This window comes from Anomaloglossus baeobatrachus, chromosome 1 (genome assembly GCF_048569485.1).
Source record: "Anomaloglossus baeobatrachus isolate aAnoBae1 chromosome 1, aAnoBae1.hap1, whole genome shotgun sequence".
Lineage (NCBI taxonomy): Eukaryota > Metazoa > Chordata > Amphibia > Anura > Aromobatidae > Anomaloglossus > Anomaloglossus baeobatrachus.
The window spans coordinates 853,201,917-853,228,314 of record NC_134353.1 but is presented as its reverse complement, the minus strand read 5'-3'; the positions used below and the strand labels follow the sequence as shown (position 1 = coordinate 853,228,314).

The 26,398-nt window shown below is 48.9% G+C and overlaps 1 protein-coding gene across 1 annotated transcript in view; it reads left to right on the top strand.

Moving 5' to 3' along the window:
- The window catches only part of CERT1 (ceramide transporter 1), a 102,183-nt gene that overhangs the window by 1,996 nt on the left and 73,789 nt on the right, over positions 1 to 26,398 (top strand). The window contains exons 2-3 of the mRNA XM_075325475.1: positions 6,613 to 6,747; positions 24,379 to 24,495. Of these exons, the coding sequence (XP_075181590.1) occupies positions 6,613 to 6,747; positions 24,379 to 24,495 (252 nt within the window). The remainder of the gene's footprint in view (positions 1 to 6,612; positions 6,748 to 24,378; positions 24,496 to 26,398) is intronic.

Genomic DNA, 26,398 nt, shown 5'->3' with positions numbered 1-26,398 from the left:
CGTACATCACACGGGGTATGTACATCTGATGGACACTGTGCACTGCAGAGGACTTGGGTTGTAAGTGTTCATCATACAGAGCACATACACCTGGCGGACACCGTGTGCACTGCAGACGACTTCGGTACTAATCGTACATCACATGTGGCTTGTACACCTGACAGACATAGTGTGCACTGCGGAGGACTTGGGTACTAAGTGTACACCTGACGGACACTGTGTGCAGTGTGCCCCACAGGGGACTCTGGTACTAATCGTATTTCACACATCGCACATATACCTGGCAGACACTGTGTGCACCGCAGAGGCCTTAATCGTACATCACATGTGGCATGTACACCTGACGGACACAGTGTGCACAGCAGAGTACGCTGGTACTAATCATACATCACATGGGGCTCGTCCACCTGACGGACACCGTGTGCAGTGTGCACTGTAGAGAACTTTTGCTAATTTCTCTGGTGATTTCCATCTTTACACTGGGCAATAACTAACGGGAGCTCCTGATTATCATCTTGTCTACGTGGACATAGGACCTGTCCTTCACCTCCATTAATGACTACTCCACCCATCCTCCACTCTCGTGAGTCACTGCTTGTTGATTTGTTTCCATGTAGTGGTTTTATTCCTCTGCACACAGATCGGGTTTTGCACTGACCCTTTATTACATTGTGTGATCCCTGGTGCGTCTTTATGTCGCTGCATTCGATGTGCCGCCTGTTACATGACTTTATGTCCGCACCCCTCCACATGTCGGCTGTCCGGCGGGTTCATGTCAGGCTGTGGGTGCACAGTGAGTATTTGCAGCACATTTTTCTGCACCAGAAACAGATTGTAGGAAAATTACTGCAGGAAACCCTGAAAGATTTGACCTGATGCAGATGTGATTGTTTAGTTCACATCCATAAGGAAGGAATAACCAGGTTATGCCTGAGATTCCCTAGATCTCCTTCTCGCTCCTGTTCCTTTAAGGGCTTATCCAACATCTGATCTGAGATCACAGTGTGCGGACCAGCCATGGCTCTCCTGCCTGGAGCACGACCCCTTCATATATTCCTGAGGTTGTGATGCTGGGATCCAGTCCATGCACACCGATCTGAGACCACAGTGTGCAGACCTGCCGCGGCTCTCCTGTCTGAGGCATGACATACAGTATATTCCTCGGGCTGTGACACCAGGGTCTAGTCTGTGCAGTGATCTCTAACCGCCATGTACGGACCGGCCGCGGATCTTTTGTCTGAAGCACGACAGCCTCATTGTTCTGATGCTGTGACGCCCTGGTCCAGTCCGCGAATACCGATCTGAGACCATAGTGTGCAGACCGGCCGCGGCTCTCCTGACTGGAGCATGACAGCCTCATTTATTCCTGAGGCTGTGGCGCCCTGGTCTAGTCTGTGCACACTGATCTCTGACCGCCATGTGTGGACCTCCTGTGGCTGTCCTGCCTGGAGCATGACGGCCTCATTGTCCTGAGGCTGTGACGCCCGAGTCCAGTCCATACACACCGATCTGTGACTGCCATGTGTGGACTGGCAGCGGCTCTCCTGCCTGCTGCATGACACGTCATATATTCTTATGAGGCTGTGACACCCGGGTCCAGTCCGTGCACACAACGATCTGTGACCGCCATGTGTGGACCGGCCGTGGCTCTCCTGCCTGGAGCATGACACTTCATATATTCCTATGAGGCTGTGATGCCCGGGTCCAGTCCGTGCACACACTGATCTGTGACCGCCATGTGTGGACCGGCCGTGGCTCTCCTGCCTGGAGCATGACACTTCATATATTCCTATGAGGCTGTGATGCCCGGGTCCAGTCCGTGCACACACTGATCTGTGACCGCCATGTGTGGACCGGCCGTGGCTCTCCTGCCTGGAGCATGACACTTCATATATTCCTATGAGGCTGTGACGCCCGGGTCCAGTCTGTGTTTGTGGTCAGAGATCGAATGGATGGTCACTGACATCTGGATCAACCCTAAAGTGCAGCATTTATTTACTCTTAAAAGAAAAACGCAGCATGTGAACAAGCCCCTACTGTTTCTTCTTCTGGATCCTCAGCCATTATATCGGCCAGGATTGCACAGGGGACGTCACCCCTTTATCCCCTTCGCAGGTGCGGAGGGGTCTCTGTTAGAGGTGCTGGTGGTTACTATGGCCTGGAATCGGAGACCCCTTAATGATTGGTTGCTCGGAGTCCTGTAGTGCGGATTATTTTTATAGGAAAGTCTGCGCTTTGAATCATATCATGGCGTGTGGCTGGCACCTTCGGGCGGAGGCCATTCATGAGAAGGTGCAGTGTAATTCTCCTGTAGGGTCAGGTGCCCCCCACTCGTGCTGTGGCCAGATGTGTGCGCTCTCCGGTCGGCCCCTCGTAGTGAGCGGTTTTGTGCCGTCCTCCCCGCTACAGTTGGAAATCATCAGACGTCCTAATAGAAGGCTTTGGAATGTCTCGCGTCCACTTGGGTGTGTCTGTATGGAGCAGCTTCTCCTCAGGGCTCCTGACTCTATGTATACGGCGCTGGGCTAATGTTTGTGAATGGAGGCGCTGCCCAGATTATGCCACACTGCTTCTGACCTTTGCATGGCTGATAGGAAATAAATAATTTCTGAGCTTGTTTCTCCTGGATCATGTGCTGTTACAGGGGAGCGCTCGTCTTGTGCGATGTGAGGACCACCAGGATGTGGTCACTTCCTTCCTGTTACCAACTATTGTACCCGGTGTCTCCCCCACCGGTGTGATGTGGATGGGGCCCATGTGCTCTCCAGTTCACACTGTCAGGACTGAGGTGGTTTTCTGTGTGCACACGACTCTTTTCATGTGTGTGCGAGCCAACCCGCCACGGAGGAAGACGAGGAAGGACACGCTGACGTCTTTACTCCTGAAACATCTTCATATTTTGGGGTCCGTTTCTTGCCACATCTTTCGCCTGCAGCCATTTTTATTTGGTTGTGTTTTATAGATAAGTAAACGGCTTCCAGTCGGAGGACACGTGGCGAAAGGTCTGAATATGTTTAACCACTTCATGTCTTAGGAAACGTCAGTTAAAAGAAGCCAAAAAAACCCCTGAACATATAAACAAGAAGTGTTATATATAGAGATGCAAATGATCACTCTTTTTAGTTTAGCACTTTTTCGGGTGCGTTTTGGCTCTTACCAACCTGAGAGGACATCCTGTGTCTCACCCTAAGGCAGCGACCTGTCCAGTCACACCCGAGTAGGTTTGTGTACATAGCCATCTGATAAAATCTGACACCTCTACCGGAAAATTGACCCAACGCACTTGTGTTTTCCAGGAAGAGCGGGGTTTTTTTGTGTAGGGGGGGTTAAAATCTTAAAATGCTCTAATACTACACCCCCCACCCCCCCCCGGTTCAGTGCAGCCCCTCGCCTGCTACTTTGGTTATTGTTTACAGGCTTCATTGGTGAAATCACCGCTGCAGGCAATCACTGACCTTAGCAGTCAATGTCATCTCTGCGGCCTTTTAAACAATCAGTCTCCTAAGCAGCTATAGGGGGATGCACTGGACCCGGGCGGAGGGGGAAACGTTCAAGTTTTGGCCCGTATAAACAGGTTGCCAGTCATGTGACAATCAAGACAAAACCCTGGTTCATCGGAGTACATCATTTTAAAGCTCACTTAAAGCCGATCAGCAGGATTTCACCTCCTAAACTATTTCTATGCACATATAACTTTTTCCAAGACAAGTCATGCAGTTCCTTAGAAGTCAGTGTTTGGGTATGTAAGTGAGGCGGGAGTGCTTTTTGGGCTTGGAAGACCCTCTGAAGCCTCTGTCGCTCCAGCTCTTTTTCCAGCCAGCTCCACCGCCTCATGACTGACAATCTCTAGACTGTGTGAAAGAAGCCATCAGTCAATCAGTAGGAAGTAATGCTGAGCTGGGATTAGAGCTGGAGTGGTGGAGGCTTTAGAAGCGCTTCCATGCCCAGAAAGCTCCTCAGCCTCATTTGTATATGAAACGCTGATTTCTCAGTAACGGACCGGCCGTGTAAAGCTGGACGTCTTTGAAAGAGCTACATGTGCATATAATACATTGGGGGGTGAACCCTGCTGACAGATTCCTTTAAAAATCCTTGTTGGCAGCTGGTAAACATGATGTGCAGCGGAGAATGCCGTCCACTTGTGTGCACAGGACGATCTGTTACTGATTGTTCTGTGGAGTGAAACGCCCACTGATCGTCAAACCTTTACCGGTCTGTGGTTGGTCTGAATTGTAAATGAAAATGGGGGTATTATTTTAGGACAGTCGCACAGATTACGGGGGATACAATGTGTGTTGGTGTAAATGACTAGAGCAGATCAACGTCATCATCTGTAGCATTGGTCAGAAGTCTGTGTGTAGATGAGGCTTCTGTGATGGGAGGATGCGGCCATATTGTAGCAGAGGAGACGAGTGATGGTACAGGACATCCACCTCTTCTAGATCTGTACGTTAGTGCCTGCGTCCACAGCCGGCCACATTCTGCATGTCCAGGGGGCCGCTCGGAGAGACGGGCATCAGGCAGGTCGGGGTATCATCCTGCTGCCATGAAATAGTTGGGGTCTGGTGTGTGGCAGCCGCTCGCCTGTTCAGTGGAGTGGTCTTGGTCACTTGTACAGAAGTGGGGGTCACGTGGCAGTGGTCTCCCGTCTGATCAGTCACGTTCACATGGGGCAACAACTCGGAATGATTGCTTGGAAAATCATCAGCCCATGACACTTTACTTTAGCAATTACTTATCAATTATGTTGGAGCTTTTCCTTGAGATCTGCTTTATCCTTCCTCTGTTATTCCTCCTGGAAATGTATAAAAGCCATTTCTCTTCTTAAGCTAACAAGTTTACAACGTCAGACAGGCTGAGGAGTCTCCTCTGATTGACCGTCTGTGATGATTCCACAAGCAGCGTCCCAGCTGGGGTAGTGGTGGTCATTGCACCCCCCACTCATATTACCTGTTTATGTTTTGACCGGTCGCTGTGCTTCTGGAACAATATTGGTCCCGGTAGTCCCTCCCTACATTTTCTCCTCCATGTGGTGTACTGCGTCATTATTGTTACGTGGCGACTGCTAGATTGTAAAGGAAAGTTGCTGAACCGCATGGGATACAGGTATTACTGGATCGTCCCCCCGTAGTGTCTCCGACCTGTCTGCCGGGTTTTGTAAGATCCTGTGTACGTGTCATGACTGGCTTTAACAACTGCTTCCTCATTAGTAAATACAATTCTTTTTTAAAAATTTTTGCATGGATTATCACATTATAAGGAAATTTGTCTTAATTCCTGTATAACAGTGTTTTTTTTTTTTTTCCCATCGCCAGCTTTTCCCCAGTGTATTTGATTTCAGATTGTACTGGTTTGGAGTACAGATGATGGCAGTGAAAGTGTAAGCTCAGCACCTGTGTCATTTCTGGGGATAAGCTCTGCAGGAGATTGTTCTGATAAGCAGAACACTGAGGAGGACACAGCACTGACCCATCACTGCCATCATCTGTACTCCAAATGAGTACGCTCTGATATCCGTACAGCTGAAGGCAGGAAATAGTCTGGGGAGAAGCCAAGGTTTGGAAGCCACTTACATGAGATTTTATTTTTTAATAGGATTGAAGACAGACTCTTAAACTGATTTTCCACGCTAGAGAGAATGATTAAAAAAAAGTTTAGTTTCAGTGAAATTGCAAATGTTATTGTTTACTGCTGATTCCTTAGGTTACTGGCTAACTGCAGTGTATGAAAAGTAGCCAGTCCCCTAGGCAAAGGGGTGCAGCGCTTACAATCTCTTTGCTTATCGAGTTTACAAGCGCCACTCTGAAATGGTCGCTACTGCTCTATCAGACAGTCCTCAGGGGCCCCTGCACATGTATGCTACAGAAACAAAGCTGCTTTATACAGCAGTATGGGGAGCCAGAGAGGGGCCCGGGCGGAGCACGCTTGGGGGGGAGGGAAGGAGGGCTGAGCGTGCTGAGGGGAGAGGGGGAGGGCTGAGCGCGCCTGGGGGAGGGGGGGGGTGGGGGGCCTGGCTTAGCGCGCCTGGGGGAGGGGGGGTGGGGGCTCGGGCTGAGCGCGCCGGGGGGGGGAGGGAGCCCGGGCAGAGCGCGTCCCTTGCCTTGCTGAGCGCGTCCAGGGGGGAGGGGGCCCGGGCTGAGCGCGCCCGGGGGAGGGAGGGGGCCCGGGCTGAGCGCGCCTGTGTGAAGGGGGGGCAGGAGGGAGAGAGCGCAGGCTGAGCGCACCCGGGGGAGGGAGGGGGCCCGGGCTGAGCGCGCCCGGGGGAGGGAGGGGGCCCGGGCTGAGCGCACCCGGGGGAGGGAGGGGGCCCGGGCTGAGTGCGCCTGTGTGAAGGGGGGGCAGGAGGGAGAGAGCGCAGGCTGAGCGCGCCTCAACAATACACGAGACAAATTTTCCAGAATTATCCCTGAGTAGGTAATGCTATGATACAGCCACTCTTTCCCTCGTTATGCCCCCTGTGGACATACCCACGCCCTGTGTCCACACTGTAACATGTGACGGATCTCCTTTGTGATAGTCACCTCAATGTCTGCCCGTCTATATACAACACTTGGTTATTTGCTTTAGTTTCTTGTTCCTGAGATATTGATTGTATGTATTTTTCCTTTCTAGTGGACCAACTACATACATGGCTGGCAGGACCGATGGGTGATCCTAAAGAGTAATACCTTAAGCTACTACAAATCTGAGGATGAGACGGAGTACGGGTGCCGGGGCTCCATATGCCTCAGCAAGGCAGTTATCACGGTAAGTGTTACTGTCCCCAATCTCTGTATGTGATGGGCGTCCGTTACCGGTAGAGAATACCTAGTCCGGCTCTCCGGAGGATGAGCCCCCATAACGTGTCCCGCTGTGTAGGAATAGTGTGGTATATGACGCTTTTTGGGTAAAAAAAAAAAATGTAAACTGAGCAGTATAAGGGTTTATTTTGCTGTATAGTAATTGTATGGGATAATGTATTGCATACTTACAATAAACTAAAATGAATATTCCTGCTTGATGAAGGCCTATGGCGGTCTATAGGTTCTGAGACTGGAGGAGAGTTTCTGGTCGGTTGTTATGGGGGAACAAGGGCACAATTTCTCCATGATCCCGGTGACCTGCGGTGTCGTAGCACACAATGTGTGACTATGTACATGGGTAGAGCTGATTATCCCGTTCACACAGGGGTCACGGGGCACTAAGCTCCGGGATTAGTGTGACACTTGAATAGCCGCCTTCCCGGGTGATGTTTCATCAGCGATGTATTAAATGTAAATCTCCGCCACCCCGGTAGCTGCCGTTTATAAGAAGTTAATGAACTGGTTTGTTTGTAAAGCGGCTATTATAGACTTTGCCTTGGTGTCTAAGCTCCGTTCTCTCTTTATGACATTTTCGTAAAACAAATAATGTCCTCCCGATTTTATTAAGTCGTCTCCGCCAGTCCCACGACATGTTTTTTGTTCTCTGTTGTATTAATTGTTTTCATTAAAAATGGCTGTCGCCACATACGACGTCTCCCCGTGCCACCACATCCTGAATTAGCACGCGCAGAGCTATAGGAAGGGAGATCCTGGATCTGAAAAGGTCACAAAGTCCTCTGCTCTCATGACAACACTTCCTGCCAGTGATCCAGTGATGTTTGCAGGGACACTTTGTGCACCCAAATCGCCATTCATACCAGTGTGCAGAGAACAAACAGGACCCGCCACTATCCAAGGATTTCTACATTGATAATGTGTCCGAATGATCGTTTTACAGAACCAAAGGAAATATACTGTGGTTTTGCATAACTGTATTAGGGTACTTTCACACTTGTGTTAATTTCCTTCCGTCACAATCCGCCCTTTTGGAAAACAGCGGAATCCGTTAATGGATTCCGCTGTTTCCCACAGACTTGTATGGATGACGGATTGTGCCAAAAGTACCTGCGTTGCTTCTGCTGGCCAATGTTGCGTCCGCCGGGCGGAAGGAACGCAGCATGTAACATTTTTTGAGAGGCAGAATCCTCTATTTTTTTTTTTTTTTTTTTTTTTTTTTTTTTGGTTTTAAAAAAAAAAACCCACAAACTTTATTTTGTCTCTCGGTGGCCGCCGGCTATTGAGAGCGCTCAGCTGAGCGCCCGGCCGCCGGCTATTGAGAGCGCTAAGCTGAGCGCCCGGCCGCCGGCTATTGAGAGCTCTCAGCTGAGCGCCCGGCCGCCGGCTATTGAGAGCTCTCAGCTGAGCGCCCGGCCGCCGGCTATTGAGAGCTCTCAGCTGAGCGCCCGGCCGCCGGCATGTGAGAGCGCTGAGCGCCCGGCCGCCGGCTATTGAGAGCGCTGAGCTGAGCGCCCGGCCGCCGGCATGTGAGAGCGCTGAGCGCCCGGCCGCCGGCTATTGAGAGCGCTGAGCTGAGCGCCCGGCCGCCGGCTATTGAGAGCGCTGAGCTGAGTGCCCGGCCGCCGGCATGTGAGAGCGCTGAGCTGAGTGCCCGGCCGCCGGCATGTGAGAGCGCTGAGCTGAGTGCCCGGCCGCCGGCATGTGAGAGCGCTGAGCTGAGTGCCCGGCCGCCGGCATGTGAGAGCGCTGAGCTGAGTGCCCTGCCGCCGGCTATTGAGAGCGCTGAGCTGAGCGCCCGGCCGCCGGCATGTGAGAGTGCTGAGCTGAGCGCCCGGCCGCCGGCATGTGAGAGCGCTGAGCTGAGCGCCCGGCCGCCGGCATGTGAGAGCGCTGAGCTGAGCGCCCGGCCGCCGGCATGTGAGAGCGCTGAGCTGAGCGCCCGGCCGCCGGCATGTGAGAGCGCTGAGCTGATCGTTCACAATAGTCTGCTGCTGGTAAAACTGTAAAAAAGAGAAAAAAAAAAAAAAGCTTTCCGTTGTTTTGTACGATCCATTGCATCCGTTGTGCCATTATATGCAACGCATCCGTTGCATCCGTCACACAACGCAATGCAACAGATGCCGTTCAACGCAAGTGTGAAACTAGCCTACGTTTGCAAAAATAAACCCAGTTTTGTATTAATCATGGCACAAATACAAATATAGAAGCAGCACCTTCTCTATCAGTCATGTCTTATGTCAGATATAAGAAATCATTACCAAAGGGATCTAGAAAGTTGAAGAGGTTTTCTGTGCTGAGATGTCTAGTCTGCAGCCACCCTGTGACCGCTGACTGCCAAATACTGGTATCTGATGTGCACACTGTCACAATTCCCCTGTATTTCCTATGCCAGTGGGCGGTCAATAATCTGATTTGCATAGTTACGGTCAGTGCACGGTCTCACTAGGACATTGAAAGAAGCCGAGCAGTGTAGTCGGCACATAGCCGCATCTGTGCAAATCACATCCTTACATTGATGTCATTGCCCACTTCCTTGGGGAATCGTGACAATGTGCTCATCACACACTGCCATTCGGCTTTCTGCGTCTGCACAGTGACAGCAGACATTTCTTCCCTGTCTGAAAAGCCCCTTTAACTTTCTAGATCCCTTTGGTAATGACTTCTTAGATCTGACAAATCATCTTTTCAGACTAAAGCTGCTCGATCTCGCAAAAAACGGGACTGGCGGATCACTGCTCTATTAAAAAAAAAAAAAAAAAATTAAAAAAAAATCTGATCCGCTCTGGAATTCGGTGCCCATATAAGTCAATGGGGACCAGAATCCGGAGATTAAAAACGTTTGTGGAGGGGACAGGGGGGTAGGAGCGCACGCGGTGTACACACCCGAGACTGTGTCATGGCAGCAAACTCCTTCCGGGTCATGCTTTTTTTTTTTTTTTACACCGCTGGGTACAATGTTACTTTCCATTAGGATCAATGGACGCTCCTATTTAGTGGTCTTTAGAGGAGCTAAGATTCTCTCCTCTATCTGCACATCCACGCTTGTGTGCTCTTTGCGAGTCGGGGATAAGCTGCTGTCATATACTTTTCTTAGCTGCTTATTTCCCTTGAGAACAATGGATCGGGCATCTCAAAATCCAACATGCCCGACCTTTATTTGTTGTTTCCTGTCTTTTGCCAGTGCATCTGCTGTTGGGGAGTCAGGTAACCCCCAATATGCATTAGCCTGGCTGTAGATTTCCCCAGCACTTGTCTGTGTGCCTCTGGTTGATGGAGGATACGCTGGATTGTTCGTGGTAGGGCGGTGCTCGGAGGAATGTCCTCGTACAGGGGAACGCTCAGAAGAACATGCTAAAGTAATCATTTGTCTTGTGGAGTGCGGTCACATGAGCAGCAGCTGACTTTGATCACAACTGGATTTCCTCTTGCATAATAACGATAAGAACCATAAGGAGTTTTCACTGGAGTGGAATTCCTGGGTTTCTAGTACGGCTGGATGTTAGTTCTCTGCCCGGAGCCTGACACAATGGAGCGCTTGTAGTGTTCGGCCTACGAATCATGCGTGGCTCAATCCAATTCTGTGCCATGTTCCTAAAAATAAGCACCATGCAAGACACGGACCATTGGATTTAAAGGGAATGTGGCCGCTGATTTATGCAGCAGTGACCACAGCGGAATCAGAGGCCGGCTCTGTTATTACCGCCATGTACTCCCTCTGAAATGGCAGCTTGGGACGATGTGACTAGATGACTAGTCCGAGAGGCGTCTCCCGGCCCTGCTCGCCTGAGGGGGGTGTGAAGAACGGAGAGGTCACAAGGCTCATCTGAGACTCTTCATCCATGATCAACTTTTTAAAGTAGATACTCTCAGCATGCACGGCGCTAATAACAGTCGGCAACGTCTTCATGCTGCCTGTGCTTAAGGCACCGAGGACTTTCTTAAATTTGTGACTGTCCAATTCATCATCTGTATTTGTTTCGCCTTGTGATAATTCCCTCTAAGGTCTAATTCCGATGAATGCAGGACATGTGACTACTTTTTTGAGCCCGTATTGGCAGTTTCCCTTCTGACCACAAGTCTGAAGGCCCAAACTTTCTAATGGTGGATGCTCAGTTGGTCTGACAAATGCACTTGTAATTCAAATGCTAATATATGATTTGGCTCTAACCCTGATCACCATGAGAAAATCTCCCAGGGCGCCATAAAGGGTGTTTTCAGTTTCTGTACAAATTTGTGACTGCTGAATCTTGACAGTGTGCTACGCACACAGTTAGGATTCTTCTGTATTCCCCATGCAAGCATACAGTCACATGACTCAAGTGTACGATTTACATAGTTTCGGTCATGTTCCACATGGCCTGCGAATACAGGAGAATCATGACAGTGTGCGCATTGCACACTCTACTTTGCAATCTATAGTCAATACAGAATTTTGTGCCCAGAAAACTCCTTCCGCTGCTTGTGACTGAGTTGGAGGAACACAGAATAGAGAATGCTGCAGTGGTTTGCATGTGCCTTTAAGGGATTGTCCACCTTTAGTATCTATTTTACTTAAATTTATGCATATGGGGCTCAATTTTTTTCACTTGAGTTTTATTAAAGCTTTGCACTGTTTGCCTATCTATGCCTATAGTTTGTCTTGCACTGTCTTTTGCTGGATGAGTTAACTGAGACTCGGTCAGTAAGCTTGTGCCAGTCTGCCAAGTTTGTACCTTTTTTATCTGTCTATTTCTGGGGTCCTCAGCTGATCTATGACCACGGGCCACCTGAAGGTTGAATGTGCAGGGAGGAAAAATCCTGAAGAGCTAGTGTAAATTTTATTTTTTAATGACACCCAGTTGCAAAACTATATTTTTTAGCCTCAAACATCTGCATTTAAGGTGGGGGGGGGGAGCAAAACCCCTTTTTAAGTTATGTGAAGAAACACTAAATATGAAAAGTCATCCTATTGCCTAAATACAGTGCACTCCTCCCCCCAGCCCCCGGCCGGGGATCACTCCAGAGCTCGGGAGCCGGTGCATTGGGGCCATTATTCCATGCAGAGGCCGGCTCTCGTGCCCCCATGCCTTGCTGCATCGGTTTGGACACATGACTCCCATTGTGGCTCATTCATTGCGTCCTGCAGATTGATTACTCGGAGCCGTGTCGCCATCGCAGCCCTCGTCACAGGCAGATGTCTGTCCTGTTGTAGGAAATGTTCAGTTGTGTAATAGTCGGACGCAGCATTGGCACATATCCATTTCATCATGTTTTCCACATGACAGTTCAGCGAGGGACAACCACAGATGAGTGAAGTTCCTGCATTTTTTTTTTTTTTTTTCTGATCTATTTGAATCCACCCTAACAATGGCTGACAGGCACCAGGCTTACATTGGTGACGTGTAGGAGCTGCTTAACATTTGAGCGCCGCACGTTGGCACCACGGGGCTTTTTTGGCAGTGAAATGAGACCTAACGAGTTTTCAGTCATTTTATTCTGAGCCTACTTGGGTGGGTGTAATGAACAGGAACCTTTGACATTTTACAGTATCACATACTATACAGCCAAACCTATATTAAAAGGGATTTACATGATTAGGGGGAAAAAATCATTTAGATCTGCAGCAGAGAAAACAGTGATTGTACCAAAATGACAGCAGGCAGGTCATCAATTGACATAGCTGGAATTAGGCCATAGAAGAGATGAGACTGCACTCTCTGGAGTATGCCAAAAAATCTTCTTTATTAAATTATCGGAGCAGGGTAAAAAGTAGGAGAGGAGCTAGGTGCAGGGCCCCTCACGGCCGACGGCCGTTTTGCGTCGAAGCGTGATTAGACGCGAAACGGCCGTCGTCCGTGAGGGGCCCTGCACCTAGCTCCTCTCCTGCTTTTTACCCTGCACCGATAATTGAATAAAGAAGATTTTTTTTGGCATACTCCGGAGACTGCAGTCTTATCTCTTCTATAGACTACATATGGAGCCCTCTATAGACTACATATGGAGCCCTCTATCTAAACAGACGTGCACCTCTGAGCCGGGATCCCTGAGTGCCTGAGCTGATTCCCATGCTGGTGCGACACCCCGCAAGGTAACGCTGTGTGGTGCGGGACTTTTTTTCCCTCTGTGTTTGATAGCTGGAATTGGGGTCCCTGTCCCTACATCATGCGTTCTTCCAAAATCCGCGCCTCCCCAGTCCATCCCTTTTAACTAGGCTTGTCAGATCTGCTTTTTTTTTCCCTTTTTTAATTTTTTTATTTCCAAGCCGTGTCCCTTTAAAGAAGTTCATTGTCAGCCGCCGCATTGTACTTCTCACCCAGTGACCAGAACATAACGTCCCCCATTGTAATCTTAGCATGATTTAGTCACGCCGCTGTCAGCTCCTAATGCCATAATGCTGGAAATCGCGGCAGAATGATTTTCATGTGCGCATTTTAGGAGCGAGATCTGAAATTGGGTTTTAAAATATCTGCTTTATGCTGTAAGCGTTTCCCCGAAGAAATGACATAAAGGCGAGGAGACGAGCATGGAGAATGCACCATTGTCATCTGTAGCCTCATTTATGCCGCGCACCAAGGCTGAGGGGAAGAGATTAGACGAAATTGGATGTAGGAACATTCTGCATTTGATATAATCGTTCCACTCCAGTTTGTCGGGCGCCGTTCAGAGCCGCTCTGCGCCGTACTGCCTTTGTTTGTGACGTCGACTCGTTTTCTATGTCTTTGAGCTGGCGTGCATAAGTCTGATCACCAGAGATATTCAGCCACAATTGTAAATGACTCTTATGGCGTGATTATTATTCGGACACGACCCAATTTAGATCTATTAGCAGTTTTGCAAATATTTAAAGGGCACTTGAAAGGGAACCTGTCAGGTCCAATATGCACCAGAACCACGAGCAGTCCTGGGCACATATTGCTAATCCCTATTTATCTATGCTACTATAGGCTGGGACAGTTGGAGAGCTTTAGAAAAAGTATTTCTAAAGATCCTTTATGATATACTAAAGAGGCCAGGGACTAGTCGCAAAAGTGTTAGTTCCCTTGGCTAGTCGGCCCCCTTAGCATGTAAGCACGCCCCTGTGGGCGTACTAACATGCTAATGAATGCGCAGCGTCACAGGATGGTTGCACTCCCCTCTCAGCTGCCATCGTGTCTGAGTACTGGACTTCGGCTCAGTGCACATGATCCCGGCGTTTCGGTCATGCACACTATGAAGCCGGGTGTACGCGTCCTGGCTTCAAACTCATGTAGTGTGCCTGACTGAAGTTTGGAATCATGCGCACTGAACCAATGTCCAGCGTCGGACCCCATGGCAGCAGAGAGGTGAGCGCAACCATCCTCTGACACTGTGCATTCATTAGCATGTTAGCACACCCACAGGGGCGTACTAACATGCTAAGGGGGCCCACTAGCCAAGGGAAGACACGCCCTTCTGACTAGTCACTGACCTCACTAGCATAACATAAAGAATCTTTAGAAATACTTTTTCTAAAGCTCTCTATATCTATGCTACTATACCCTGGGACTGCTAGGCAGGGATTAGAAATATACTCCTGGTTCTGGGTGCATATTGCACATGACAGGTTCACTTTAAGGTGACGTGCAGAAAGAGTAGAAATCTGTGGCTAAATCTGCATGCGCTCCCCTTATTTGTGAGGACTACTGTCCTCAGGAGTCGGGTAAGCTCTATTAAATGGAATCTGTCATTAGGTTTTTGCTATGTAATCTGAGAGCAGCATAATTTAATGGCTGAGACCCTGATTCCAGTGATGTCACTTACTTGGCTGGGTGCTGCTGTGCTATTATTAGAACATTGTCACTATAGGACTAAGTGTCTCATCATGCCTACTAGTCAGCCGCTCTGTATAAGGCTATGTGCGCACGTTGCCTTTTTTTGTGACAACAAAGATGCAGCGTTTGGCCACTAAAACACACCCGCGGTAAAAACACATAAATAGCCATGCATTTTTGCGCATTTTGCCATGTTTTTTGCCGCGATTTTTTTCCTGCGTTTTTCCAATGCACTGCATGGGTGAAAAACGCTGTCAAAAACACAAAGAATTGACATGTTCCATCTTTGTGGTCTCCACAAAAACGCTCCTAAAACAAAACTGCAACGTGCGGACAGCAAAAATGAAAACTCATTGACTTTGCTGGGGAAGCAGTGTTATACAATTTTAAGATCCAAAACGCGCAAAAACGCACCGTGCACGCACACCACTCATTAGCATCTTTTTGTCTCCTCTACAGTGTTCACAGAAAGCTGTTAAAAAGTGGGCAGAGGCCAGGGTGGGTTGTACAGGGCTCGGGTCTGCAGCAGAGAAAACAGTGATTGACTATGAAAATGACAGTAAACCCTCCTGCAAGTGACACATCGCTGTAGTCAGGGTCTCTGCCTCTACAGATTGTTGCTCTCAGATTACAAAGCAAAAACCTGCTGACGGATTTTCTTTCAGTAGGGCTCCTCGTGTACTTTGTTCCTATAGCTCTGTCAGCAATGGGTAAATGTTACATCTCTCATCCTAAAAGGGAAAAGACCTTATAGCTGACATGGCAGCCTGGAAAGTTCCATGTTCTGCGTGTCCATGGCTGAGACTGAGCCAAATCCTCAGGTGTCTGATGCTTGGTGTTGGTTGTGGCGTTATGGTGTAGTTTTGGTGTTTGCATTATGCGGCCCAGTCTATGCTCGGCTCGTATGATCGTACTCCTGGTGTGAATGATGGCGTTCTGTCCCAAGAACCTCTGGAATAATCAGTAAATTGATCATCACATTATCCAAATTTCTGAGAGCAGCCTGCTGGTCTCTCTGTAATGTCTGCTTAGGCCGCTTTCACATCCATTTTTTGCGTTGCGGTTCAATCCGGCTCAAAAACCTATCCAATGGATGCGGCGGAAAAACGGGATCCGTTGCATAAGTTTTTCCATGCGGCCTGTCCGTTTTTTGACGGATGCGGCTTGATACTGAGCATGCGCAGTGCAAAAAACCACATCCGGCGTCCATAGGCTTGCATTGTAAATCGCGCCGGATCCGGCGCGATGCGTTTTTTTCGCCGCACAAAAAAGTGCCAGGCAACGTTCCATCCGGCCGCCGCATGTGCTAACTATGCCGCATCCTGCAAAAAACGGACGCAACACAAGGCCATGCGGCACAATACGGCACTAATGCAAGTCTATACGGGAAAATACACAACCGGCGCCAAAAAAAAACCCGCTTGCGTTTTTTCTGCAAAGCGCCGTATTGTGCTGCTCAGCAATAACCGGATGTGTTAAAGCAGCCTTACTGGGGTCCGTACATTGCAGATATCATTTGGACTTGGCATTGGGGTATCCTACGTTTCCTCTAGACGCCGGTAACTAAATGATTGCTGCTCAGCCCCACGTCGGGTGAAATGATTCATTTTCATTGATCTTAGTAACCAAAAGCAGAGGCTGCCGTCGGTTTTATTGGTCCGTCAGATGGGGTGTATGGTCAGAGGTGGCCTCGGATGGGAAAGCTGAGAGTCCTGCCCGTCTGGTCTCCTGCCCTGAGCAGTGCGGCACATATTCTAGTATTGATCTGTGGGCCTGCTGAGCAGAACGATGGTTAATTAAAGAAAATGTGGTCACAGATCGCTCCCAGCCTAAATCGGGGACGTTCTGTTAGAGCTGGAGAGCGGGGCTAGCTCCACGGTGTAAGGCTACTTTCACACATCAGTTTTTTTCCATCAGGTACAATCCGGAAAAAAAACGGGTTAAACGGATCCGGTACCGCATCCGTTGTATCCCCATAGATTTGCATTGTTACCGGATTGTACCTGATGGCTTTGTGTTGCATCCGTTTTTTTCCGGATGCGGCAAAATTAATCAAAGCGGCGGCCGGAGGCAACGTGTCTTGCAACGTTTTTTTGTCCGGCAAAAAAAACGCATCGCGCCGGGTCCGGTGCGATACGGCGTGTTTTACAATGAAAGCCTATGGATGCCGGATCCGGTGCAATGCGGTAAAAAATGGATGCGGCTACCGGATCCGTTTTTGTAAACTGCGCATGCACCAAATTAATTAAAAAAGCTGATCCTTCAAAAAAACGGACAAACCGGATGCAAACCGTATCTACCGGATCCGGTTTTGTACACATCCGGCATAATGGATCCGTTAAAAACCGGATCCGATGGATACGGTTTTACATTTTTTTTGCCGGATCCTTTGGATCAGGAAAAAAAAAGGATTGTGCCTGAATGCAGAAAACTGATGTGTGAAAGTAGCCATACGTGAGATTCCTCCCTTCAGTGTCTGCCTCTCTCCTGTCAGCTATTCCTTCTATGATGGAGCGGTTTCTGAATAATCCAATAGACGTTTCTGCGTTGCTCGTAGTCTGAATGTTGGAGCATTACATACAGAAGAAGGCCACAACTACCGATGCCAAACCTCCAAAAGCTTGACTTCATGCCCTGCATGGGACTTCAAAGAAGAGCTCTCTGCCAGCTTTGTCAACAGCACAGCACTGGCATTCATTCAGACTTGTCAGCTGTACCCGTCTGCACAGAACTGACTGGAATTTCAATACACCCCGGGTCCAGCGCGAAATACGTCTCTACAGGTGTGAAGATCTGAGGTCGTGGGTTAATGATACAACCGTTTTTATTTACTGTAGTCCTTTAAAGCTGCTAAAGACGACAGCCTTAGGAACTATCCTAAGGACTATTGTTATGTCCACGTTGCTTTTTACCTGCTTTTTTGCTGCTTTTTTCAACTGCAGCTTTTAATGGATGTGTTCTGCTTTTCAAGCAAAGTCTATGGGAATTTGGGTTTCTTGTCCGCTCTATGCTGTTCAAAGAGGTGCCTTTTTGTGGCAGAAATTTGGGCAAAAACTCTGCTTTTCAAAGAAGCAACAGGTCAATTGTTTTTGCCATTTGTGTTTTGAACTGCAAAGCAGAGTTTTTGCCCAAATTTCTGCCACAAAAAGGCACCTCTTTGAACAGCATAGAGCGGACAAGAAACCCATAAATTCCCATAGACTATGCTTGAAAAGCAGAACACATCCATTTTGGCATTAAACGCTGCAGTTGAAAAAGCAGCAAAAAAGCAGGTAAAAAGCAACGTGGACACATAGCCTTAAATCTAGACGTGTGTATCCAGCTTCAATCTCTATAGTACATTCATGGGCATCAGGACCTGGCCGCAGCAACAGATCTTCCCCCTCCATGTCACAGCACCAACTTCCTGACCAAACATGTGACTTGTCTTCATCATCTGGGATTAGCCCCCTGGAGAAGTGCTCATCACACCCACCCCTTAAGGTACCGTCACACTAAGCGACGCTCCAGCGATCCCACCAGCAACCTGACCTGGCAGGGATCACTGGAGCGTCGCTACACGGGTCGCTGGTGAGCTGTCACACAGGCAGATGCAACCAGTGACCAGCCCCCATCCAGCAGCGATGCGTGGAAGTGATGCTGCTCTTGGTAACTAAGGTAAATATCGGGTAACCAACCCGGTATTTACCTTGGTTACCAGCGCACACCGCTTAGCGCTGGCTCCTTGCACTCCAAGCCAGAGTACACATCGGTTTAATTACCCGATGTGTAGTCTGGCTATGTGTGCAGGGAGCCGGCACTGACAGCGTGAGAGCGGCGGACGCTGGTAACGAAGGTAAATATTGGGTAACCAAGGTAAGGGCTTCTTGGTTACCCGATATTTACATTGGTTACCAGTGTCCGCAGAAGCCGGCTCCCTGCACATTCAGTTGTTGCTCTGTCGCTGTCACACACAGCGATGTGTGCTTCACAGCGAGAGGAACATCTAAAAAATGGTCCAGGACATTCAGCAACAACCAGCGACCTCACAGCAGGGGCCAGGTTGTTGCTGGATATCACACACAGCAACATCGCTGTAACGTCACAAAAGTCGTGCCTCAGCAGCGATGTTGCTAGCGATGTTGCTTAGTGAGATGTGGCCTTTACACACTTTTTTTTTTTTTTTTTATGTATCTCCAAGTATTAAGGAGGGCAGTCTCCAGCCAGTCTCCAGGATTGCATATCAGGGAGGCCCCTGCAGAGAATAACAATAGATGCACAAGCACCCAAGAGATGCAAGACAATGAATCATACTGCAGGCCTGATAACATTAGAGGCCAACTAGGATACACACATTTACAACCCCTTCCCCCTTCAAATTGTGTACTTTTAAACTTTAAGAGCAAACAATAAGATTGACATTACTGGCTCTCCATGTTGTGAAAAGTCCAAATCCTTTAGAGCTGTTGGCTTTGCTCTATGCCCATTGGTCCAATAGTCTTTAATCCGCAGCCAGCTCCTCACAAGTAGTATGATTTCCTCTACAATCAAATACTAATGGTCACGGCCACCTCACTCACTAAAGGGTCCAGCGTACTGAGCTGTAAGTGTATTCCTACAGTCAGTGAGGAGAGGGGTCTGACATCAGACTTGGTGTGCACGTCTTGGCTCTCCAGCTGGGGCTGTGTCGTCCTCGCTTGCATGGCACAGCTCACCTAAAGGTTTTTAAACTGTTGTCATTTTGTTGCTTGGACAGCTGAGCTACCTGTGGTGATTTGAGGACTTTTATCAGGGCATGTGCACATATTAAGTAGGTGCAGAAATATCTGCACCATGTCTGCCTCTCCGTCAAAACGCAACGTAAAATATGATCTTTTTTTTGTGAGCGTTTCTTACATGTGTTTTGGGGGTAGATTTGTCCCCACTCATTAGGGCCTGTGCATAAGTTGCAGATTTTTTTTATAGGTTTGGCGGATTTTTTTTTTTTCTACCTAGATTATTCATAATTTCTGCTCGCCATCAAAGTGAATGAGAATCCTGTAGTCTCCTGCACACGTTGCTTATTTTCCCTTTGCAGATTTGGTGCGGATTTAAAAATTTGCATTAAAAGCGCAAAAACATGGTAAAAACGCATGTTTTTGCCTCTGCATGTTCCCTGCCAAGATGCACAAATTTCTGCACCAAAGACTGTGCACATACCCTAAGCCTATGTGCCCACGGGAGCTTATTCCTGCGGATTTATCTGGATTTTCCAGATAAATCCGCAGGTTTCAGCAAATACAGACACTCCCCATGTTTTCCTATGGGACATGGGGAGTGTCTGTGTCCATGCTGCGGAAAGTGCGGCTGCGGAATATGCTGTGGATGTCCCGCAGCCGCACATAACTGCATGTCCATTATTCCTGCGGATTTACCTGTGGAAATCCCGGCCCTCCACTATGGAGATAGAGGCCGGGACCTCCACAGGTAATCCGCAGGAATGTCCGCAGGTTTACCGCAGATATTTCGCTGGAATCTAGGGATCAGCTGCGGGAAACCTGCGGCCGTACCTGCGGATATATCCGCAGGTGCGAGCTCCCGTGGGCACATAGCCTTAGTATGGGAAACATCTGCTGCACAAATGCTACAAGGATTGGCCTACTGCAGATTGGAATCTGCAACATGCGCATGAGACTTTTCATTGCCGTATAGTCTGCCTGTATTAAACATTACTCCCCCCCCCCCCCACCCCCTCTCCGCCGCCTAGAGGTCACTTAGTCTTCTGTCAGAAGCATATGCTGGGAAATGCTCCCTACAAATGCTGCAAGCATCGGCGGTATTATTTTTGTCGCCTGATGCTTTTGAGTCACATTAGTGACTTGCTGCACTCTCCCCATAGAGAATACCTGGCCTATCATCCAGGTGTATAAGGGAGTTAGGAGAGGCCTTAGGCTGAACAAGTGGTCGGTTTCTCGTACTTTAAGCTTAAAGTGATGCCTTAAAGGGTTATTCCTCTAAAAAATAAGCTCTCCCTTTTCCATTGCATAGGAAATAACGTTCTGATCACTGGGAAAAGATAAAGCTGAAACCGGGGCTGCGTCTCGAGTGGCACAGAGTCACACACACTATCCGCTCTATACATAGTTAATGGGACTGCTGGAAATAGATGAGCACATCGCTCTTCATTTGCCTGCAGAGCCGTAGCCCAGGGGTGGGCAATTAATTTTCCCTAGGGGCCATATAAGACAGTGCCTGTTGTGGAGGTCGAATCAATAGGCTGAAATTAATTATGCTCAATATTAATATTAACATTGCACTTAACATTACTATAAATTGTTTTATATCACTTAATATTAACCAGAATTGGGTATGCTGCCATCCCCTTTATACAGTATGACCCCCAATATACAGGATGAGCCCACACACAGACCCCTACATATGAGCCCTCACATACCCTCTTATAGAGTATGAGCCCCCAGATAGCGCCTTATATACAGTGGGTACGGAAAGTATTCAGACCCCTTTAAGTTTTTTACTGTTTCATTGCAGCCATTTGGTAAATTCAAAAAAGTTATTTTTTTTTCTCTTTTTCTCATTAATGTAAACTCTGCACCACATCTTGACAGAAAAAAACAAATGTAGAAATTTTTGCAAATTTATTAAACAAGAAAGACTGAAATATCACATGGTCATAAGTATTCAGACCCTTGGCTCAGTATTGAGTAGAAGCACCCTTTTGAGCTAGTACAGCAATGAGTCTTCTTGGGAATGATGCAACCAGTTTTTCACAAATGGATTTGGGGATCCTCTGCCATTCTTCTTTGCAGATCCTCTCCAGTTCCATCAGGTTGGATGGTAAACATTGGTGGACAGCCATTTTAGGTCTCTCCAGAGATGCTCAATTGGGTTTAGGTCAGGGCTCTGGCTTGACCAGTCAAGAATGGTCACAGAGTTGTTCTGAAGCCACTCCTTTGTTATTTTAGCTGTGTGCTTAGGGTCATTGACTTGTTGGAAGGTGAACCTTCAGCCAAGTCTGACGTCCAGAGCACTCTGGAAGAGGTTTTCTTCCAGGATATCTCTGTACTTGGCCGCATTCATCTTTCCTTCAATTGCAACCAGTCATCCTGTGCCTGTAGCTGAAAAACACCCCATAGCATGATGCTGCCACCACCATGTTTCACTGTTGGGATTGTATTGGGCAGGTGATGAGCAGTGCCTGGTTTTCTCCACACATACCACTTCGAATTATCACCAAAAAATTTCATCTTTGTTTGTTTTTTTTGTTTATTCTCTGCAAACTCTATGCAGGCTTTCATATGTTTTGCACTGAGGAGAGGCTTCCTTCGGGCCACTCTACCATAAAGGCCCATCTCCCTACAGTATCCCTGGAGCTCAGCCGCAGTGATCTTTGGGTTCTTCTTTACCTCTGTCACCAAGGCTCTTCTCCCACGATTGCTTATTTTGGCTGGACGGCCAGGTCTAGAAAGAGTTCCAGTGGTCCCAAACTTCTTCCATTTAAGGATTATGGAGGCCACTGTGCGCTTATGAACCTTGAGTACTGCAGAAATTCTTTTGTAACCTTGGCCAGATCTGTGCCTTGCCACAATTGTCTCTGAGCTCCTTGAGCATTTCCTTTTGATCTCATTTGGTCTGACATGTGCTGTGAGGTCTTAGGGGTGCTTCACACACAGCGAGCTCGCTGCCGAGATCGCTGCTGAGTCACGCTTTTTGTGACGCAGCAGTGACCTCATTAGCGATCTCGCTGTGTGTGACAATGAGCAGCGATCTGGCCCCTGCTGCGAGATCGCTGCTCGTTACACACAGCCCTGGTTCGTTTTCTTCAAAGCCGCTCTCCTGCTGTGACACACAGATCGCTGTGTGTGACAGCAAGAGAGCGACAAATGAAGCGAGCAGGGAGCAGGAGCCGGCGTCTGACAGCTGAGGTAAGCTGTATCCAAGATAAACATCGGGTAACCAAGGTGGTTACCCGATATTTACCTTAGTTACCAGCCTCTGCAGCTCTCACGCTGCCAGTGCCGGCTCCGGCTCTCTGCACTCTCTGCACATATAGCTGCTGTACACATCGGGTTAATTAACCCGATGTGTACAGCAGCTAGGAGAGCAAGGAGCCAGCGCTAAGCAGTGTGCGCGGCTCCCTGCTCTCTGCACATGTAGCTGCATTACACATCGGGTTAATTAACCCGATGTGTACTGTAGCTAGGAGAGCAAGGAGCCAGCGCTCAGTGTGCGCGGCTCCCTGCTCCCTGCTCACACTGGTAACTAATGTAAACATCGGGTAACCATACCCGATGTTTACCTTAGTTACCAGTCTCCGCAGCTTCCAGACGGCGGCTCCGTGCAAGCGCAGCGTCGCTTGCACGTCGCTGCTGGCTGGGGGCTGTTCACTGGTCGCTGGTGAGATCTGCCTGTTTGACAGCTCACCAGCGACCATGTAGCGATGCAGCAGCGATCCTGACCAGGTCAGATCGCTGGTCGGATCGCTGCTGCATCGCTAAGTGTGAAGGTACCCTTATATAGACAGGTGTGTGCCTTTCCTAATCAAGTTATATCAGTTTCATTAAACACAGCTGGACTCCAATGAAGGAGTAGAACCATCTCAAGGAGGATCACAAGGAAATGGACAGCATGTGACTTAACCCTCAACTGGTGAGGTGGGATTTTTGTCACACAACTGGTGATGTGGAGCTTCCTATACCCCAGTGTTTAGAAATCTCTAATTTTCATAGAAAATGCAAAGATCACGTTTGTTTTAATAGTTTTCTTATTGGCGATTGATTACACATGAGTAGAACAAATATTTGACACTCACAAATATCGGAAAATGTAATAAATTGATGATTCATACCAGCATTTTCCAATGAATGACAGCTGAACAGAATTTCCCTGGGGTGTTGCAAACCCCACCTCACCAGTTGAGTGTTAAATAGGAGTGTCTGAGAGTTTTTCTTGTTTAATAAATTTGCAAAAAATTTCGACGTTTGTTTTTTTTTCTGCCAAGATGGGGTATAGTTGTACATTAATGAAAAAATGAACTTTTTTGAATTTACCAAATGGCTGAAATGAAACAGTGAAAAATTTAAAGGTTTGAATAATTTCCGTACCCACTGTACAGCGTGAGCCCCCACCTAGCCGCCTATGTACAGCGTGAGCCCCCACCTAGCCGCCTATGTACAGCGTGAGCCCCCACCTAGCCGCCTATGTACAGCGTGAGCCCCCACCTAGCCGCCTATGTACAGCGTGAGCCCCCACCTAGCCGCCTATGTACAGCGTGAGCCCCCACCTAGCCGCCTATGTACAGCGTGAGCCCCCACCTAGCCGCCTATGTACAGCGTGAGCCCCCACCTAGCCGCCTATGTACCTCCATTATATTCAAGACTGGGCTTATTGCTGAGCTTCCAGTGGTCAGACCCCCCTTCAGCAACCAGCAGGCTATCCCCTGCCCTGTGGATTGGGGATGACAACTTTGTTTTGGAGAATAACCGTTTTAGAGACCAGAGAATGTGCCGCGGTGATGGTGCTTTTGCCGCACAGATCTCCTGACACCGTGACCTGCGTATGTGTGAGCATTAGGAGACATAATTATATGTGTACTTTGGGGTGTTAGGTGGCAGCAGTCACACGTTTCTGTTACATGGTTTCCACATGAATACTGCCAGAAAGCTTCTGTGGGAGGGAATCCGCTCTCCTGGTCTTACAAGGGCCAACAAATCTGAGCAAAACGTGATCCCCATTCCTCAGTAGGAGGAACAACCGGGGGTCCCAGGGCCGAGTAATGGCCTGAAGGGTGAATCTCGCCTGATTTATAACTTTCCTCATCTTCTCTTTTTCAGCCCCATGAATTTGATGAATGCCGTTTTGACATCAGTGTTAATGACAGCGTGTGGTACCTGCGCGCCCAGGACCCCGAGCACCGTCAGAGCTGGATAGATGCCATAGAGCAGCACAAGGTAAGCCTATAATACAGACGGAAGGCTACAGGTCTCCTCCTGGTCTGCTTCATGTAACGGGTGGCTGCAGCTCCTACGATCAATAGTTTGATTTGTTTCTAGGTAATGGATGACCAAATGATTTTTTTTTCTTCTGCTTTTAGAATCTGCCTTCCCTAGAATTAGTGGGAATTGATTTGCATGGCCCGGTCTATCAGCCACATCAGTAACCTGCGGTCGCTGGATGGGTGCCTGTCATCTGAAGCTCTTCTTTTGATTAACCAGCCTTGTGCTACTCAGCAGTGATGTTGCACCAGGCAGGTTAATCAAAAAAAGATCAGTGGATTCTGGGAGGTAGAGGCGGCCGCCGAGCACTCATCCAGCAGTCACAGATTACAGGTGGCCGATGGATCAGGCCCTGCGAATCCATTCATACCAGCCTCCATACTAATAGGAAGTCCATACAGTTACAGGTATCATATTTTTTTGATTGAGATGCACTTTTCATCCCAAAACTTTGGGGGCTGTGTGGAGCGGGGCTGTGTGGAGCGGGGCTGTGTGGAGCGGGGCTGTGTGGAGCGGGGCTGTGTGGAGCGGGGCTGTGTGGAGCGGGGCTGTGTGGAGCGGGGCTGTGTGGAGCGGGGCTGTGTGGAGCGGGGCTGTGTGGAGCGGGGCTGTGTGGAGCGGGGCTGTGTGGAGCGGGGCTGTGTGGAGCGGGGCTGTGTGGAGCGGGGCTGTGTGGAGCGGGGCTGTGTGGAGCGGGGCTGTGTGGCAGGTGAGATGCTCTGTCATCGGTGCGGGCTTCAAATAATGGCCCCCGCAGTCAGCATGTGCGCAGAAGGAGCGGTCTGCTCAAGATCTCATCTGTGCACTCGCCGTCTCCGGGCGCTATTTCTTTGAAGCCCGCACCACTAACAGAGCATGTGACACCCGTTGCACCGCCCTGCTCTACACAGTTAACACTGCGCCCCGCAGCCAGCACAGCCCCCATCGCAGCCCCAGCAGCATGGCCCTACTCAAGCACCGCCCTGCTCTACACAGTTAACACTGCGCCCCGCAGCCAGCACAGCCCCCATCGCAGCCCCAGCAGCATGGCCCTACTCAAGCACCGCCCCTACCTCCTGTGACCCCGCTCCACCACCACTGCCGCCCCCCACCCCTCCGATAAGAGGAGTTAGTTTATTTTATTGTATAATTTCAGTGTTGTTTTGATGATCGGAGATGGTCTAATCCGTTTTCCCGAATTGTTTTTTGAGGGAAAGGGACTGTTTGCTATGCTATGTGTTTTTCGGCGGTTAATAAAAATGAACCTGATTTAAAAAATAAACAGTGCCACACTTGTCCGTGGTAGTGTGCGGTACTGCAGCGCTGTCACACGCCATCGAATAGTGCTGAGCTTCAGTACAGAAGATCAAAGCGCCATTGTCTCTGATAGAAAGCGACCATGGTTAACTGTTTGGTAGCTGGAAGTCTGAGCATTGGGACCCCACTGATCCTGAGAACGGAGGTCCCAATGCGCCCGTGTGAGTGGAGGGTGGTATATTTCAGCTATATGTCTGCCCCGTTTACCGGGACACACGACTGCCATCAATCCCAGTCACTTCTATGGGGCAGAGAGAATGTGGAAATGCTTTTGGGGCTCTATAAAGCAGTTTATTGTAGGAGTAATCCCCAGTGTTGTATAGAGACCTGTCCGCTCCCCGGGGGGTCAGAGCTTGGTGACTGCTGCTCTACACTGGCCCCATTGTTGTGTGTTTTCTTGGTTTGCTGTGAAAGGCCTGACCTGCCGTCTATAGGACAGGGGATAACGCATGTTTATGTCAAGTATTGTACTCCATGAGCACTCCAGAAGATAAATAGGATTTAGTGTGTTAATGATGGCCGCTGTCGGGCGAGAAAGGAGGCGGCCGGGGGCTTCTGTCTC